Below are 18389 nucleotides of genomic sequence, written 5' to 3'. Positions count from 1 at the left end.
GTAGCTCACAGTTTATAAACGCAGCCACGATTCTGTCTCTTAATTTAGGTTAGAGCCACCACCGCTCATGGGGTCCTGCCTTCTCCTGGGATTAGAGGTTCTTGACCCCAGCTACCCATTAGAATCACTTGGGATCTTTAGAAAAATCCTGATGCCCAGGCTGCACCCTAGACCAATGAAATCACAATCCCTGGGAGCGGGGCCCAGACGTCAGTATTTCCAGAAGGCTCCTCGATGATTCTATTTTTTTTTTTAAAGATTTTATTTATTTGAGAGAGAGAGAGAGAGAGAGAGAGAGCACAAGAGGGGGGAGGGTCAGAGGGAGAAGCAGACTCCCTGCTAAGCAGGGAGCCCGATGCGGGACTCGATCCCGGGACTCCAGGATCATGACCTGAGCCGAAGGCAGTCGCTCAACCAACTGAGCCACCCAGGCGCCCCTCCTCGATGATTCTAATGAGCAGCTAGGGCTGAGAACCACAGACTCAGGTAGACCTGGATCTGTCAGATGCTCACTTACTGTAGATTCGTGCCTCACTTCTCTGGGCACCCCCTGCTACTGCTCAGACTACCCCCACTTTCTGATCTACTTGTGTGGGCAGACCTCAATCAATCCAGAACCTAGTTCTTTCCTCTTTCTAGGAGTTTCCTAAGGCTGCATGACAAAATACCACAAAGTTGGTGGCTTAAAACAACAGAAATATACACTCAGAAATTTAGTTCTAGAGGCTAGAAGTCCAAAAGCAAGATGTTGGCAAGCCATGCTCTATGCCAGGATCCTTTCTTGCCTCTTCTAACTTCTAGTGGTTGTTGGCAATCCTTGGTGTTACTTGGTTTGTGGACATATTACTCCAATCTCTCCCTTCATTGTCACTTGGTGCTCTCCCTGGAAGTCTGTGTCCTTTGTTCTTATAAGATCAGCAGTCCTACTCGATTACGAGCCACCCTACTCGGGTAGGACCTCAACACCTTCCATCTGCAGTAACCCTGTCTCCAGATAGGGACACCTTCTGAGGTTCCAGGAAGCACAAGGTTTCAATCCAGGACACTCTTACTCACCCATATAAAGCAAATCTTAGATTTTATCTTCATCGGAATGCATATAAGACCTAGCTCACTGGGAGCACAATGCCTTTTAAAACATGTTTTTATCTTGGAATCATTTTAGACTTCTAGAATGGTTGCAAAGATAGTACAGAGAGTTCCTGTATGCTCTTCACCCAGCTTCCCCTAATGTTAACATCCTATAAAACCACGGTACACTTATAAAAACTAAGACAGTCACACCAGGACAATACTGTGGACGTAACTATATACTTTATGCATCTTTCACCAGGTATCCCACCCATGCCCTTTTCCTGTTCTGGGATCCAAATCAGGATACCACCTTGCATTTAACACAATGCTTTTCAGGATGAAAAGGGCCCCAGCCAAGCTCTGATTCATGGCATCAAAACTTCACTTTAGGCATCTTTCCCAAGCTTGCCCTCTAGCCTCCTAGCCAGCCTCACATTTGCATCTAGCCTCCCAGCCAGCCTCACATTTGTGTCCAACTGACTATGTTTCATCTCTTCTTCCTTCCTGTTTGGATCTGGTAACCCGAAGTTTTTAGTCAAGTTAGTTCTTAACAGTTTCGAGGTCATGGGACCACTTTGAGAATTTGTGAGAAGCTACAGATTCTCCTCTGAAGAAAATGCACAGACAAAAACCATTTTGCATCCAATTTCAGAGCAGAAATCAACCTCCCTCTTCCCCCAGGGTCCCCACTGAGACCCGACTTCCCATAGTTTGGCTTCCCTGGGCATTGGTTTTGTGATGAAATCACTATGAAGCCCTCTCCCAGGACAAATTCTCCAGCTCCTGGACGTGACCACAGTACTTTGCACTCTGGGTTTTGGCCAATACCAGGGGTCCCAGCCACTGCCTTGGGCCAGCAGTGGACACTGAGAGTGGCTGGACTCTCCGCTTCTGGCCAACTTGACCACCAGTATTTAACTCCCCAAGGTTTGGTTGACCCTTCCCCTCTTCGGAGCCCACTTTCTCTGGGATGGAAGGAATCTCCCACTCCATAAGTGTAGGATGGAACAGAGAAGAGATGCCTTCTCTGTTCAAAAGGCATGTATGTCATCACTTCGGTTTCAACTAAGAAAAGTGACTCTGGGATCCAGAGCAGTATTATCAAGTTCTTTCAAAATCAGACCTGCTGCCATTTTGAAAGGGCAGGAACCTTGATACCAATGCCTGCCTATGGCATTTCAGCTTTGGAAACAGCATGTGAAGCCCCCCCGCCGCCACACAAACAACTCGCAACTCTAAAACCCTACACGTCCTCTGAAGCCACCACAGAAGCCTGGAGCAGGAACCAAGGAAAAGGGAACCGTCCCCACTCAATCCTCACAACCTTGGTTTGAACGTTTCGCTACCCCCAGTTCCTCAAACGCTGTTCTGTCCCCCTCACACGGTCATCCTCAGACGCTGCTCTTTTCTATCAGTGCCTCTGAGCTAGACTACTACCTGCAGGCTCTCCTGCGTCCTGGGGCCATACTTTGCTCCCTATTGCAGCTTGAATCAGGATCACACCAATTCCTCCAGCATCAGGCAGAAGGGAACAGGGTTGGGGAACAGACAAGAATAATTCCTCTGGACAGGGCTAGGTCTAGTCTTACCTTCTGCAAATGGTTCCCATTCATAGAAGCGGCCCATGAACGGCTTGTTGTTGTAGGATGCGCACTGGACCTCCCGGATGCTTCTACTGCTTTCTGGACACACCTAATAAAACAGATATTAAATATGCAGTTAGTGTCTGCATCTTTTCATAGCTCCAGTCCTGTCCCAGAAGACCTCTCCAACTTTAAATGCCAATCCTTCTCCACCAAAAGCAGTGTTTCTGAAACTGTGCGGATCACCTGCATCAAAAATTTAAAATGCAGATCTCAAGGCTTCATTCCAAGTTTACTAAATCAGAATCTTTGGAAGGACACTAAAATTTTAACAAGCTCCCCAGGTTAAGCTTTTGCACCATAATTTGAAAACCACTAACTGAAACCTTCTGCTCCTGACAAATTGGTCTGCTCGCCTCCCCCACAAAGGCCATCCATTTCCATCTGTTTGACTTTGTTCGTGCCATTCCCGGACGTGGGATAATATTCACAGCAAGCATGTACAGAATCCTTACCATGTACACGTGCTGCTTTAAACATATTACACTTACTAATCCTCGTATTACACTTTAATCCTCATGGTGACCAATGAAGCCACTCTGATAGTTTTGCAGATTTTTCACAGATGAGCAAACTGAGGCACAGAAGAACCCACACAGCCAGTGAGGGCAGAGGCTGGAGTTAGGGCTAAGTGGTCTGGTGGCCACCAGGCTGCATCTCAGTGTCCTTCCCATCTTGTCTAAATTCTCTCCACCATCTAACGTCACAGCTCCCAGCCTTTAGCATGCAAAAGAAACACCCAGAGATCTCACAGGAAATGCAAAGTCCTGGGTCCCTCCCCCAAGGATGGCCAGTCAGTAAGTCTGGGACGAGGTCCAGGCATCTATATTTTATCAAATTATCCAGGTAATCCTGATATACTAGATGACTCAGAGAAAATATCCAGCTCCCTGTGGTTTATCTCTTTCTTATTTATAAATGATAAATATAAGCAAAGTGTGACATGAAATAAATATGAAATATAATAATAAGATCAGAATCTCTAATTCAAATCATGGATAAAGCATGATCTAACTTTCTTAAAACCTAAGTATACTCTTATTTAAGTGTGGGGTATGTGTGTGTGTGTTTTAATAATCAGAGGAAAAGGAATCTGGCCCCTTAAATATTAAAAACCCTGTGTATAAGAAGTCTCCGGAATAAACTGTTAATAAGGTAGCTCAAAGTTCTGAAGGTTTTATAAAGAAATCTACGGTATATGTCAGAAACACCAGGTCTTTTGAAGAGGAAGGAACAAAGGGAGGAATAAAACCAGGTGGAAGGAAAAGCATCTCTTGCGTGATAAAGGACAGTCAGGCGAGGCTGCTGGTACAAACACCCGGGTGGTCATAACCCTGCTGCAGCCTGAACCAAACCATATGGAGCAGGAAGCTATGGGAAGCAGAATGTGGTCGAAACTGGTGGGGAAGAAAGGCCCGGTGGACAGGCTGGGCTGAGCTCTGACAATCAGTGAGAAGCCAACAGGCCGGGGAAGGCTGTCTCCTTGGGCGCTGGAAGCCAGGCTGCTGGTGGCCCCCAAGCCGGAACCGTGTAGGCATCCAACAACACCAGCTGTCTCCATGAAGGACTTGGCATTGAGATGTTTTTGACAACCCTTAGGCCAGAACCAGAGCTTGATGAGGATATGATCAGTGGGGTGACTTGGGAGAAAGAATCACTAAGTGATTTGTTAAAAACACAGATTCTCTTGGGTGCCCGGGTGGCTCAGTCGGTTAAGCATCTGACTCTTCATTTCAGCTCAGGTTATGATCTCAGGGTCGTGAGATCGAGCCTCGCATCGGGCTCTGTGCTGAGTGCGGAGTCTGCTTGAGATTCTCTCCTTCTCCCTCTGCTCCTTCCCCAACTCATGTTCTCTATCTTTCTCTCAAATAAATAAATAAATAAGATCTTTTAAAAATACAGATTCCCAGGCCTCGCCCCAGTGGGAGGGGAGGGAAAGGGCCCAGGAATATATGCTTGAAGCAGTCCCTCGCTGATTCTGGCCCAGCCAGCCTGGCACCGGACCACGGCAGCAATGAAAGACCACCCCCAAGCCTCAGTCTTACTCCGCGTTAGTTAACAGGCAATCACAGTGTTGGAGCAGTGATAGTCAGACCCAACCCTTCACTTTATCGATGAAGACACTGAGGCCTGGAGAAGAGGCACAGCCGGCCAGAGGTCACTGTGACAGAGCGACAGAGCCCAGAGCCTGATCACCCACTGTGGCCCTAATCAGAAACTAGAGATGAGCTACTGGGTTGCATTTTTTTCATAATGGAAACAGACCAGAACAAGTGGGCAAATATCCTGTTCCTCAAATAACCACACCTATGGAAAGCCAAGCTGCTCGGCAGTGAGGCTCCAGCCAGAAGCCACCCTTAATTAGTCTGGTGGCAGTTATCAGAATTGGAAGCTACAGACCACAAAAACCCAGCCAGGCTGCTTAACCCCTTTCTCTTCCATTAGCAAAATATGCCAAGAGGCTAGACCATGAACCAATGCATCTACAGAATCATTCTGAATTGCTCAGTACTTGATGATATAAATGTATATTTCATGACATGGAAAGTAGTCCACAACCCATTAAGTGAAAAAAGGTGTTAAGCGATTGTGTGTGTGTGCGTGTGTGTGTGTGTACGCACACACATAGAGAAAGAAAGGTTAAAAGCATTATCTCTGGAAGGTGGATTATAGATTTTTTTCTTTTCACAAAGAAAAAAAAGTTTTTGGTGTATTACACTAATTTTTCTGCAATAAATATGTAATATTTGTGTAATAAGAATGGATCATTACTGAGCCCTTTCAAACACTTTGGCCCTTTGCCAACTTTACATGTGCTTGTAGTTTATAATCTTACGGTATATCTTAATGCCCCACTGATGCTCCTACTCCATCACATGCATCCGCCAAGCCAACCAGTCACATGTGAGGGATCATTCAGGGCCCCCTGCCCCAGGTCACCAATAAGTTCTTTATATCTGAGCCTGGCCCAGTTACCTCCTGAGGCAAGGGGGGCTTCATGTGCCATTGGACCCACAGTGGGGGGTCAGGTGCTGAGGCAGCAAATCCACCTCCAGTTGCCCAAAGGCAGCTGAGCCCAGCAGGTTGCCTGTGGTATCCAGCCCATGGTGAGCACAAGAAGATGCTGCAGGAGATGACCAGGAGCCCTGGCCTGGTCCTGTGTGCTCCCCCAGCAAGGACTCACAGGATGCCACGTGAGCTGCCAGTTAGCATGTAGGAGAGGGCCCAGGCCAGAGATATTCGAGGCTCACAGGGTCCAGATGTGGACATGGGTCCTGAGATAAAATTACAGTAAAGGTGATGAAGGCAGAAGCCTGGGCTGATGACGACATTAAGAACAGCTCACTTTTACTGAGCAGCTACTAGATGCCAGGCACTCCACCGCATGCTCCTATGTATCTTAGCTCATGTAATCCTCACCACAACTATCATACCCATTTTATAGATGAGGAAGCCAAGGCAGCAGAAAGCTAAATGAGCTGCCCAAAGCCATGGGCTGATAAATGATGAAGTCAGGATTTGAACCCAGACACTTTGGATCCAGAACCCATGCCAGTAACCACCATACATGGTGCCCCTCGAGACTGGGTGGACAGCAAAGTGAATCTGTCACAGGTCCTCAGACAAGGGGGCCTTAACTCCTTGCCTGAGAAGTCCTAGTGGCTGAGGTCAGATTCAGCCTCTGAGGCCTGGTGGAGTAGCCGCAGCTGTAAAGATCAGGCAGTTGTGGATTGAGGATGAAAACCAAGCAGGCCAGGGAAATTCTGCTTCATGTCTTGTGTGGGTTACATCTGTTTGTACTTGTCATACTATTATCAATATATGATCTCCTCTCATTTTAACAGACTTTCTGAAGTTAAAACTTCCAGGTTACAGATCATTTTACATTTGTTACATTTTAAGTGGGCTGTTTCCTGATGCCATAGACTGAGTCACCCTCACCTTATCAGTAACTGTCTCTAGTTTACACTGTGAGTTGGCTTTGGGCAGATTTCCTGCAGACACTAATCCTTTCCATGGACACAGATTCTTGTAATCTTCAGGCCAGAAAAGTGGGACAGGGAAAAAGCTGTGCAGATAGAGATCAGGCTCACGCAGGATGGGGCTAGCAAAGAGCAGCGCTTCATTGCCATGTAATGCCTCTGGGAAACCTCCCTTCAAATGACTTCCTTCCACCCAAAAGAGGGAGGAATGTTTCCACTGGTCTCTTATGGGAAAAGGAATAAAGATGGACTTTGATATAATGAGCTGAATCCTTATAAAGCACTTCAGAGCCTATCCAAAGTTCCATCTAGACAATCGCCTAGGGTTGCTATGAGTTACAAAGAGTATTATGGAAACTCGGGCTACGTTCCTAGAGACCCCAGTTAATCTGAGATGACAAGTGCCTGCACCTAACTGCATTGCTCAAGAGGCCACTCTTGGTGATCGTATACTTACCTCTTGATAAATTAATTACTTTCAGTTCCTCAGTCGACCGAAGGGTGTCATCCCCAGTGAAGGTGGCACCGAGGAAAATAGGACCTTGAAGTCTGCCCGGGTCAGACAGGCATCGTTCTTATCCTTTGCATTGCTCTGGATTCAATCAGAAGACCAGGGACCAGCCGACAACATATGATGTATTTAACATCCCTGCAATGCCAGGGAAAAGTGGCTGGGTGGCCTTGGGCAAAGCACTTCACTTCTCCAAACCCAAGTTACCGCAGGTCAGTAGCAAGCCGCAGCACTCCCATCCCGCAGGGGTTTTTTGTGAAGACTGACTTAGTAATACATTAAGATTTCTAGTTCATAATAATGCTCAGTAAATGTTAGCTGAGCTGGAATCTAAGCAGACATCAAAGATGACTCCAGCAGTTCCAGAAGCTTCAAGTGCCCTGACAGGTAGCAAACGTTCCCCTTTCTCTTCCCCAGCTGGAAAAAGGGGTTTGGGTTTCCAGCTGCAGGATAATACAACCACGGATCGAAACTGCTTAGAAATTATCCAGCACATTTTTCAAATATGTTTCATATCTGCTTTCTCAAATCACTTGGAACAAATTCAACCTTGCAAAAACTCTTGCCACCTGCTACCACTCCTAGTGTTCTCTGGACAGTCAGTAAATTGGTTTGTCCAAAAGAGTTGGGTCAAGGTTTTGGATTTAAAACAAAAAACAAAACAGAAAGACCCCTCCAAAATCCTGAGGTTTTCTTAGTTCTCAAACACCTTTTTTTTCCCCATCCAAGTTCACAATGTTCTCCTAGAGAAAGGTGTTTCTCTCTCATTCAATACATCCATCAAAGATCCAATGGATGTTAAGATGACTAAGCCCATCTCTTCACCCAGGAAAACTGCGTATTTTTAAGTACTCTGGATAAACGTTCGTACAAATCTAGGCCTATCCCAGGAGTGCTGTTCATTCCTCCCTCCTTAGATTTATTTATCTCTATGCCTGTAAGAGGACCTAAACAAGAACATCTTTCTTCTAACTAATCAGAAAGCATACGGCCAAATGTGAACTTTTTAAAACATTTAAGACTTCTACTCCCCCCTAGTTGCTACTTTAGGGATCACATTAGTAAGAGTGGCCTCCTGACCCTCTGCCATCTGCTAGGACAGGGGGAGAAATTCCTTCAAAGGCAAAGACTCACTGTGCCCCTACTACTATGCGTCAGGTATTGTGACTACGGAAGATAGACAGATACAGGGTCCTGGGATCGAGCCCCACATCGGGCTCCCTGCTCGGCGGGAAGCCTGCTTCTCCCTCTCCCACTCCCCCTGCTTGTGTTCCCTCTCTCGCTGTCTCTCTCTCTCTCTGTCCATTAACTAAATTAAAAAAAAAATCTTTAAAAAAAAAAAAAGTCTCTTGCAGGGATTTTACAGGCCATAGGGAGAAAAATACATCAGCCGAAACATGTAATGCAATGAGAAGAATTTGGAAACCGGGCACTAAATTTTCTAATCTTGCAAAACAAGGAGTTAACGGATCCTCCCTAATGTTGATAAATCAAGAAAATAAAAATTGTTAACATACTATATGTAATCAAAAATATAACAGAAAATAGAAACATGGCTAGCAGGGATCAGCGGTGTGGGAGAAAAGGGGGTCATTTCTTCATCTTTTGGAGTGAGGAGCTAACAGAGAAAACTTGAAGTTGCTGTATCAAGAAGCACAAGTATTAGTAAACTATTAGAGTTAATGGAGAGAAGGACTCTAGGAACTAAAAAATCAAAAATGACTGACTGCAATTATATCGAGGGAGAGGGACCGGGATACAGCTTCTCTCTGCCACTGGGATATTTCTTACCATTTGCACTACTTTTTATAATTATTAGAAGTGACGAGTGAAAACAACTCGTGTGTGTGTGTGTGACTCATACATGTATCTTTCAAATATATGAAATATATTTATATGAAACATGTAAATATTGTACATACAAAGAAATATCTCTACTATTTATACTTGCATACATTCACATACATATTTCATATATATTTGCGAAAGGTCCCTGATAGAGTAAGAAAAAATCAGTAAGAGAACTTTCTATGGGGAATTGCAAGTGGTCTGAGGAGATGGAAAGCAGAAATTGATGCAAAAAAGCACTGACACCAGCACATATTTCCCAGATGAGGAGGTTGGTGATAAAGTCATGATAAGAGAAACTTCCACTGAGACCACGGTTAGATGGCTTGTCCACCCCATAATCAGCCCCACAGTTCCTGGTAAGTTTCACACCTTACGGAATTGTTCTGAATTCTGGACCTGGCCCATTTGTTTGCTAAGTTCCTCCTTAAAGTACAGTCAGGAGGCGTCAGATCCTCTGCCGTTCAACAGGAGACTAGAAATGGGGTAGAAACAGAACCTGCCTCAAGAGAGCTTAGCCATATCTGAGATTTGTCCAGCATCTTCCCTTCATTTTCACTTAACTTGGAGACAGAACCAACTCCACACAGACAAATCCATTGTCTGAGGCCAGTCCCACTGCAGGGAAATTTACTGGAGAGGCACTGATAGCAGAACTCATCACATTGGTGTTTGCTAAAATCTGCTTTTAGCCCCAGGGGTTTTTCCCCATAACGTTAAATGCACTCTGTCTAAACTCAGGATCACGTCTCCTTTGGCAGTGAAGCCCTTTAAAGTCGTAACCCCGTCCCCACCCTGCGCCAGCCGACTCACTCCAGCCACCTTTCACCAGAAGGAGCCAGAGTGTCAGTGTCCCGAGGGAGAAAGCCTGAATTCTGAGTGCTTAAGAGAAGAAGGTGGGGAGAGAGACACCTCGGCCTCCACAACAAATGGCATAAAGTGTCTTGGTTGTTAATGTATTTAGCAAATAAAAATACAAACCCCCAGAAACAGCTAGTAGAACAATTTTAACTGCATCCCCTCAGGCACCAGAGGGACCGTGACTTGGTTTTCTCCTTCCCCCTTGGCACCCTTATCAAGACTCCAGTTCTTTTGCTTCCAAAATCTTGGCCTTCCACGAACTTCCACGGAGAAGAAACCTATTTACTTGATTCCTTGAGCACTCATTCTTTTTAGCCACAGAGGAGAAAGTGCAGGGCTGTGGATAAACCACGGAGACCCGTGCTGCCCTTTCGCTCCTGAGGACGTACTTGCAGGGGAAGCCTCCGCTCACAGGAAAAACATCTGGTTCCACCGAGAGGTCCCCCGAGAGCCCCCTTCATGCTCCTCAGCCCTTCTGGGAGCCCCTGTCACTCCCCCTCCCTAGAAAACCTTCCTGTACCTCTCCAGGAGGCCAAGCCGGGCCTACTATGATTTCAAAGAGCCTCCCAGCACATGCAGTGGTGCCTGCACTCCATAGTTGTCATGATCTATTTAGGAGTCTCTCCCACTGGGCTGTGAGCCACTGAGAGCCAGGACTTGCCTTCATCTCAGTGTCCCTGACCCACAGCCTCATGCCGGACCCCACCACCGATGTCAATGCTGTGTTTATGGACTCCAAGTAAGAACCCACACTAGCGAGTGGCCTGGCGTGTTGTACCAGTAGAGGTCGAAGATTGGTGTCTGCTCTAAAAGACCGAAACTGTCTCTAGTTATCCTGGGGCTTGTCACCTTAACTTCCTCACATACAATGTAAGCAAGAAAAAAAAGAAAAACAGAACCAAAAAAACCCTTCCTTGGGGCGACTGGGTGGCTCAGTCGATTAAGCATCTTCCTTCAGCTCAGGTCATGATCCCAGGGTCCGGGGATTGAGCCCAGCATTGGGCTCCCTGCTCTGTAGGGAGCCTGCTTCTCCCTCTCCATTGGCCTCTCCCCCAGCACATGCTCTCTCTCACTCTCAAATAAATAAATAAAATGTTAAAAAAAAAAAAAAAACCCTTCCTTATCTTTAAAGTCTACATGCAGAGATCATTAGGACTGCATTTATTATTTATTTTATAGTATTTCATAAAGGACATCTTAATAGAGTCAAACAATCCTAAAGACACACTTAGATGTTTAAAATTCCCAGATGACATCACAAGATGGGGCTTCACATTAAACATTCACATTTGAGGGTGGTAAGCATTCACTGGCAGGAACTTATCTGTAGTTTCATTTTCTTATCACTTTACACCTGACCCAAGGGTGACTGCAGGGAAGCTACATTACACTTGACATGTTGGGGCTCTTGGCCATTGTGTTTTGTTTTGTTTTGTTTAGATTTTATTTATTTGACAGAGAGAGTGAGAGAGAGCACAAGCAGGGGGAGTGGGAGAGGGAGAAGCAGGCTCCCCAAGGAGCAGGGAACCCGATCCTGAGCTCAATCCCAGGACTCTGGGATCATGACCTGAACTGAAGGCAGATGCTTAACCGACTGAGCCACTCAGGCACCCCGGCAATCGTGTTTTATTGATGGGCGAAGGGAAAGGACTCTGAACCCCAGGTAATCCAGAGGACAAAAGGGGACTCTGAGCAAGTCTGACCACCTCAACCACAATTTCGTGACTGAGCACTTGGAAAGTGACATGGCGAGACTTTGCTCTGCTCCAAGCTCCGGAGAGGCACGCGAGCCACGTTTACTTCCCCAGGTCAAACCACCGTATTTCCTAACGTATCAGCTCCTAGTGTGCACAATCAACCCTGTGGAACAGGTGTTGTTATTATCGCCGATTCCCTGATGGTCCCAGGGAGTTGAGCGCCTTGCCCAAGGAGACTGGGGCTCGAGTCCAGCACAGCCTGCCCCTGAGTCCACTATTTCAGATGCCCTGCAGCCTAACCCCAATTAAACCAGTTGATTAGATCACTTTCTCACTCTGCACTGTGTTTCTAAATGTTTTCCCACGCATCTACCTCATGTATAGAAGTCAAGCAAGGCCCATATGAAATCTCTGTATTTTGAGATGTTAAAGAACAAAATGCCCACTAAAATTGTGATTATTTAAAGTGGATAGGAGGAGGCCAGAGGTTAAGAAAGGAAGGGCCCTACAACCTGGCAGGTGTCTCGGCGCCTTTTGAGGCTCTGGCAACAATCCTGCCTCCCTCTCTTTGACTAAGCTCTTTCTTTTGCCCCTAAATGCCCTTTTCTCTCTTTCGGCCAACCTTAGAAGCTCAGCTCACCTGTTCCCTCTTCAGTGGAGTCTTCCCCAACCCAGCGGCCTCCTGCTCTGTGCTCCCAGAGTTCCTCCCTGTCCCCAGGTGCTCCAGCACCAAGGGCAATGACATCCAGGCCGCTGCACTGGGCACCTTCTCTGCCCCTGGACCCCAAGCGTGTTGAGGGAGAGACTGTGAGCAGTGATGAGATACTGTTTCCAGATCTGGAAGCCTGCCAAACCATTCACACCACCCCTCATATGCATCACCATGTAGTGGAGGTCACAACTGAGACGTCCACTGTGGGGGTAGTCTTAGCAAGTGGGGTATTCCATCGAGAACTTGGGTGGGATCTACTGGGCACTTAGTTTAAGGGATGGAGTTCTGAAATCAGGGGATGTTTCCAACATGCCCTGGCCTAACTTCCCTTCTTTCTCTTCTCCCAGATAGGAATGGGGAGAAATCTCTAAATGCACATATTCCTTTTTAATCTTTGGAGAGGACATAAGTGATAACCTGTATTCCCTGGGAGACTAGTACAATTTTTCACAATACTGCCCTTCACCTCTTTCATCTTGGAGTAGGAAATTTACACAATTTGGAGATTCATGTTATCTCTTCATGTTGCCCACTGGTAGGGGAGGGTACATAAATGTCCACATGTGGTCATTCATGCTAAGGTGACGGAGCACATGAGTCCACACAGGAAGTGTGCAAATAAGACTCCACACAGCAGGACTGAAACAGCTCTCTTCAGAAAGGCTTGCTTGCAAGATTGGTCCTTGGCTGGCATCTGGGAACTTGGATTTCAGAAGGGTTTCCATCACTCCCTGAGTGATAAGAGTGACTCACTTTGCCCAAACTATTTGTATTAGCAATATAGTTTATGCTCAACACCTGCTTTCCTTCTAGGAGTCTGGAATTCTGGTATGTGGCAGGCAGAGGGTGCCTATGCGACCAGCCCCCAGTAAAAACCTTGGGCACCGAGTCTCTAATGAGCTTCCCTTGTAGACAACACTTCACACGCGTTGTCACAACTCATTGGTTGGGGGAATTAAGCAAATCCTGTGTGACTCCACTGGGAGAGGACTTTGGAAGTGTGTGCCTGGCTTCCTCTAGACTTTGTCCCATGTGCCTTTCTCTTTGCTGATTTTGCTCTGTATCCTTTTATTGTAATAAATCATAGCTATGAGTCCTCCCAGCAAATCATCAAACCTAGGAGAGGTCTTAGGGAGCCCTAACACAGGGAGTGTTAAGGTGTTCATGGGGGCTAGGGGATGACCCAAGAGCCAAGAAGCCATGGGCTTATAAAAAGAAGACAGGCAGTCATGGGACCTCTAAGGAATGGCATCTCTCAATCAGGGTAAGTAAGATGGGACTTGGGATGATGGGGTGCACTGGGGAGGACACTGTGTGAAATGTTACAGCCAAGAAAACGGAACTAAAGCTATATAATCTTTTGTCGACATTGACGTCTCTGTCCTGGGTTTGCGGTGTTACTTTGCCAGCTGCCAAATGATGGCAGACATCATAAATTCACAGGCATTTTCTAAGATTCCTTGCAATTCAATGTCCTTAATAGTGGAGTCATCCCAGTACCCAGAAAAGCTACAACGTGCACATGGAGAGAGGTGGCCCTGCTGTCAGCAGCACAGGCCTAGCAAAATGTGCGTACTTGCAAAATGTAGGTGAAGTGACAGAAATACTAAGTAGATACCAGGTCCACATATGTGCCAAATGTTCGCTCTCTTTTTCTTTCTCTTTATGATTTATGTGGTCTTCAAAATTAAGAAACATACTAGTCAATGGGAGACTGTGTTCTACATTACAGATGAATTCATTTCATTTATTTTTTAAAAGATTTTAATTTTACTTCTTTTTAAGAGAGAAAGAGAGAGAGTGGGGGAGGGGCAGACTCCACGCCCACCTCGGAGGCTGTCACGGAGCCACGGGGCTCTATCTCACGACCCTGAGATCATGACCTGGGCTGAAATCAAGAGTCGGATGCTTAACCGACTGAACTCCCCAGGTGCCCCTGAATCTTAAAGATCCTTAAAAGGATAGTAATGATATTCAAGAACAAGGACCATGTATGATCACGGACACAAGTATTTCTTTTTGATTTATAAAGACCTGTCTTAACATCACCTCATTTGATCCTCCTAACGACTCTACAAGATAGATAATACGACTTTTCTTTCATCTTCCATGTCTCCCAGTCCGTTACAAGCAAGCAGTGATGCTTAATTAAGACTTAATGGTTGACTGATTTGTAATGGCTTTAGAAAAATTACTGCTTTACAAAAATTAATAATTCCTGAAGTCTGTCAGTGGAAGAACAGGCTAAAAAGCAATTCAGGCATTCAGAGGAATTATTAAGATCACAAATTAAGTCGTTTCTATGGACTCTATAGCAGGAAATATATTTTTAATGAGGAAATTGAAGCTAATATGTAACAGCTGTCCTGTTGCCCAGTAACAGAATATTAAGGCAGATTAAATTATTAATGAAAAACAGAGCAACTTGGAAATTTAACCTTTGAACATTCTCTTATTCCTTTCTCCTTTAGATATACTCTTTAAGCTGATTTTTTTTTTTAAAAAACCACATTTGGTCATCTTATGTAGTTCCCATTTATAATTCACTTTGCTACTGATTAGCTATGGAATCTTCAGCAAGTTATTCACTCTCAGGCTTTTTCATCATACAATATCCAAAGCGCTCACGCCTAGAATGGCAGGACACTGACTGGAACATACGGATGCTGGTCAAACCTCCGCCAACTCCCACGTCTTGGGCACTGCCACCTTTGGCCCTAAACTAGCCAAACTGCCCTTGACCCACCGACCTGTGCACAAAGAATAAATATCGTTGATACGACGCCCCTGAGAATGTGGAGGTTGTGTGATACGCAGCAACAGCGACCGTCAAGAAGTTATTCCTAAGTTATTAAAGTCACAACCTTACGAAAAGGGGAAGTATCCATGGAGAACTCATGGAGAGAAGAGAGAGGGAGAGAAGATATACGGGTGCATTAACATGGCCTAAGGGACCGGGCCCTCGCTGTCTTCCACGTGACAGCAACGCAGAAAGAGGAGCGATAGTGGTCCCCAGGCCCGCGTGAGGCCGTGTGTACTCACATTGGTGTTGCACAGCTTGTACTGCCGATAGGCCCCAATGCAGGAGATGGCTGCAGACCGGGCGGGCTGCGAGAAGCTCTGAGCTGCCCTGGGGGCCCCCATGCCATGGTTGCTGCTGGTTTCCGGGCCGTGGAAGAGACTGGAAGCTGCGGGAAAGCCTTGGTCGAGGGTCAAGGGCCGCTGGTAGAGGGAGGCCTTGGAGGTCTGCAGTCCAGAACGAGGGCCACCATCACTCTGGTACAGAGGCCCATGCTGGGGAGCCCGGTGGGCCGGCGGGCCGTAGCCGTGGCTAGGACCGGATGCCCCCTGGGTCCTGGAATGCCGGGACGGGGGCCTCTGCCTCCGAAGCCTCTGCGGCGAGTGTGCGGAGTCCGTCTGCAGTGGTAAGATGTACGGGGCCTTCCCGTAGCCATACTTGCCAGGGCCGATGGGACCGCGGGTCCTGCTCCTAAAGAAAGACACACAAGCGGAGAAGAACCGAGTCACAGGAAGCTCCGTGTTAACCCCGAAGCTGTGGTCCACGATGGAGGGGCCTGGGGAGGGATGGAAACTCTGGGACAGAGCCTATGGTGGACCAGGGAGGTAGAGGGAGGGCATTCCAGGAGAAGGGGACGTCATGGAAGCTGGCGCAGAGGGGCTCCACAGAGGCTGGAAAGTCGAAAGAAGGTGGGCGATGTGAGTGGTGGAAAGTGAGGTTGGAACAGTAAGCTGTGGTCAGTATGTGACTGACGGCAGGGCCTTTGGGCCTGTTTGCAGGCTGTAGGGAGCCACTGAGGTTTTTTGAGAAGTATAAGGCTATAATTGTAATTTCGGCCACAGTAACTTCCTATTCATTTGTTTTCTCTGAGAATAATCTGTGGGGTTTTTTTTTCTCACTCAACTGTGCCTGATATTTCAGACCAGTTTCCTTTACCATTCATGCCCAAATAGCTTTTCCAGGTAAGTGGAATTTAGCTAAGCAACCACACCCTAATGCAGCCCTGAGGCCTGACTTGCTCTCGGTCAAAATTAATCCCCAAAGAAATTAGAGGAGGTCAAACAGTTGGCTATCCATCACTCTTGAGGCAACACACGCTGAACACTGGGTGAACAGGCATCTTCGTGTTGGTATAATCTTTAGATTTTGTCAAGACCTGCTGTCTTGTGACCTTAGAAAAATCACATAAACAGTTGTGTGCTGGTTTTCGGGGGTGGGGTGGAGATAGCCCTGGTTTGTGGCATTTATCTACATCCAGGGTGTAAATGTTTCCTCCATGGCCAATCTCAAGCCACCATCATGAAGACACAACCAGCTCTAGTGAATGGGATAGAACAGCTCCAGCACACCACAACTGCATGTAAATTTATTATGCGACTACTGTTTACAAAACCCAGAGCTAGGAATGGTCAGGAATATAAAAGTGAGTCAGATATGGTTCCCAAGCAACCTTACAACAGAAAGCAACCAGAACATGGTGGGGTAAGGTGGAGTAAGGGACTTGCGAGCAACTACACACTTTTGTTTGGAATTTCAACTCAAAGCTGTGGGATTTTTGAGGCAAAAAGAAGCATTTCTGTCTGCAGGGATGTGAGAAGGGGTTTCACTGTCACTGGTCTGAGTTGGGGAGCAAGGTTCCAATACTCGGTGGCAGGACCTGAAGAAATCATTTCTTCTTTGTAAAATGTCTGAGCTGGATCTAATGACCATGAAGGTCATTCCAGCTCTAAAATTATATGCTTCCATAATAATTAATTCTACATTTATGTAAAATTGGAAATGTGCCCAAGGGTTTCTACAGGATGGCCCCATTAAAATAAGCACATTAAAATAGCAATGAAGGTGAAACATTAATTTCTGTCCTCATGAGGAAATTCTTTCTTCATTCTATGTAACCACTGAATATAAAATTTAACAGACCACAACTAATTATTAACATCTTTATCACTAATTGCACCTTCATTCTTAGCTGATATGGTTTTGAATTAAACTGTGCTACAGTGTTTATTTTGCCTTGAGGCATTTCTCGATTAATCTTGGCAACACTTGGGACTCTGTTAATGATGGGGGATCCAGTATGCCGCTTTAAGACAGGCAATTAAGAAGTTAGTCTTAAAAATATATATAACTTGGATGTAATCTGCCTTTTTCTTTCTTGTGGCAGGCCAGGTAAAATGAATGACATCATGTAAAGGCGAGGGAAAGAATTTCTCTGTGTGTGTGTCTTTTCTTTTTAAGATCTGAAAGCCTACCAAGAATTCCAGCCTCAAAGTAAACGCTGGGTGGAGATGCCAGCTTGGTTATTGAGAAATGAGGACACATGGAGCAGTGCTTCTCAAACTTGGATGTGCCCAGGAATCAGCTAGGGATCTTGTTAGAGGCAGACTCTGATTCACTTGGTCTGGGGTGGGGCCTGAGACTCTGCGTTTCCAACAAGCTCCCAGGTGCTGCTGGTACTGCTGGTCCAGAGTCCCACAGCTTTGAGGAATTGAAATTCCAAACAAAAGGGTAAAAATGCAACCATAAAAGATTGTATTTTTAAAAGATTTACTGATTGATTTGAGAGAGAGAGAGTGTGCAAGAGTAGGGGGGCAGGGGCAGAGAGAAAGGGGGAGAGAAACTCAAGCAGACTCCCAGCAAGGGCCTCCATCTCAACACCCTGAGATCATGACCTGTGCCAAAACCAAGAGTCATATGCTTAACCGACAGCGCCACCCAGGTGCTCCAAGAGTGACCATTTTTAATGGAGAACAACAGCTGTAAAATTTTCTTCTGACGTAACAGAAATCTGCTGGCCTGGGCCAGGATGCACTGCTGCATCTCACCTACCGAGAGCTACTGAACCGGGACTGACTTGATCCTGCTCTTGGGGAACAGAGGCAGCAGAGGGAGAACCTACTGTTGGCTGATGACTTGGGTAAGCATCTTTCCAAAGGCCGCCCATCACCCTGAGGATGAACATTTTTGTATCCAGGTTACCTTCCAGGAGCCTCGGCCTAAATGGAGAACCATGCAAAACCCACAGGAACAGCATCACCACT

General features: G+C 46.2%; 1 protein-coding gene across 2 annotated transcripts in view; it reads right to left on the bottom strand.

The window, feature by feature from the left end:
- The window catches only part of THSD4 (thrombospondin type 1 domain containing 4), a 581008-nt gene that overhangs the window by 436562 nt on the left and 126057 nt on the right, over positions 1-18389 (bottom strand). For both annotated transcript variants that reach the window (XM_027572149.2, XM_027572150.2), the window contains 2 exons: positions 15372-15819; positions 2664-2766 (listed from right to left, as the gene is read on the bottom strand). In XM_027572149.2, the coding sequence (XP_027427950.2) occupies positions 2664-2766; positions 15372-15819 (551 nt within the window). The remainder of the gene's footprint in view (positions 1-2663; positions 2767-15371; positions 15820-18389) is intronic.

Source organism: Zalophus californianus, chromosome 6 (assembly GCF_009762305.2).
Source record: "Zalophus californianus isolate mZalCal1 chromosome 6, mZalCal1.pri.v2, whole genome shotgun sequence".
NCBI classification, from domain to species: domain Eukaryota; kingdom Metazoa; phylum Chordata; class Mammalia; order Carnivora; family Otariidae; genus Zalophus; species Zalophus californianus.
Note: the sequence above shows the minus strand (reverse complement) of the source record. Positions and strands in the feature narration are given on the sequence as shown.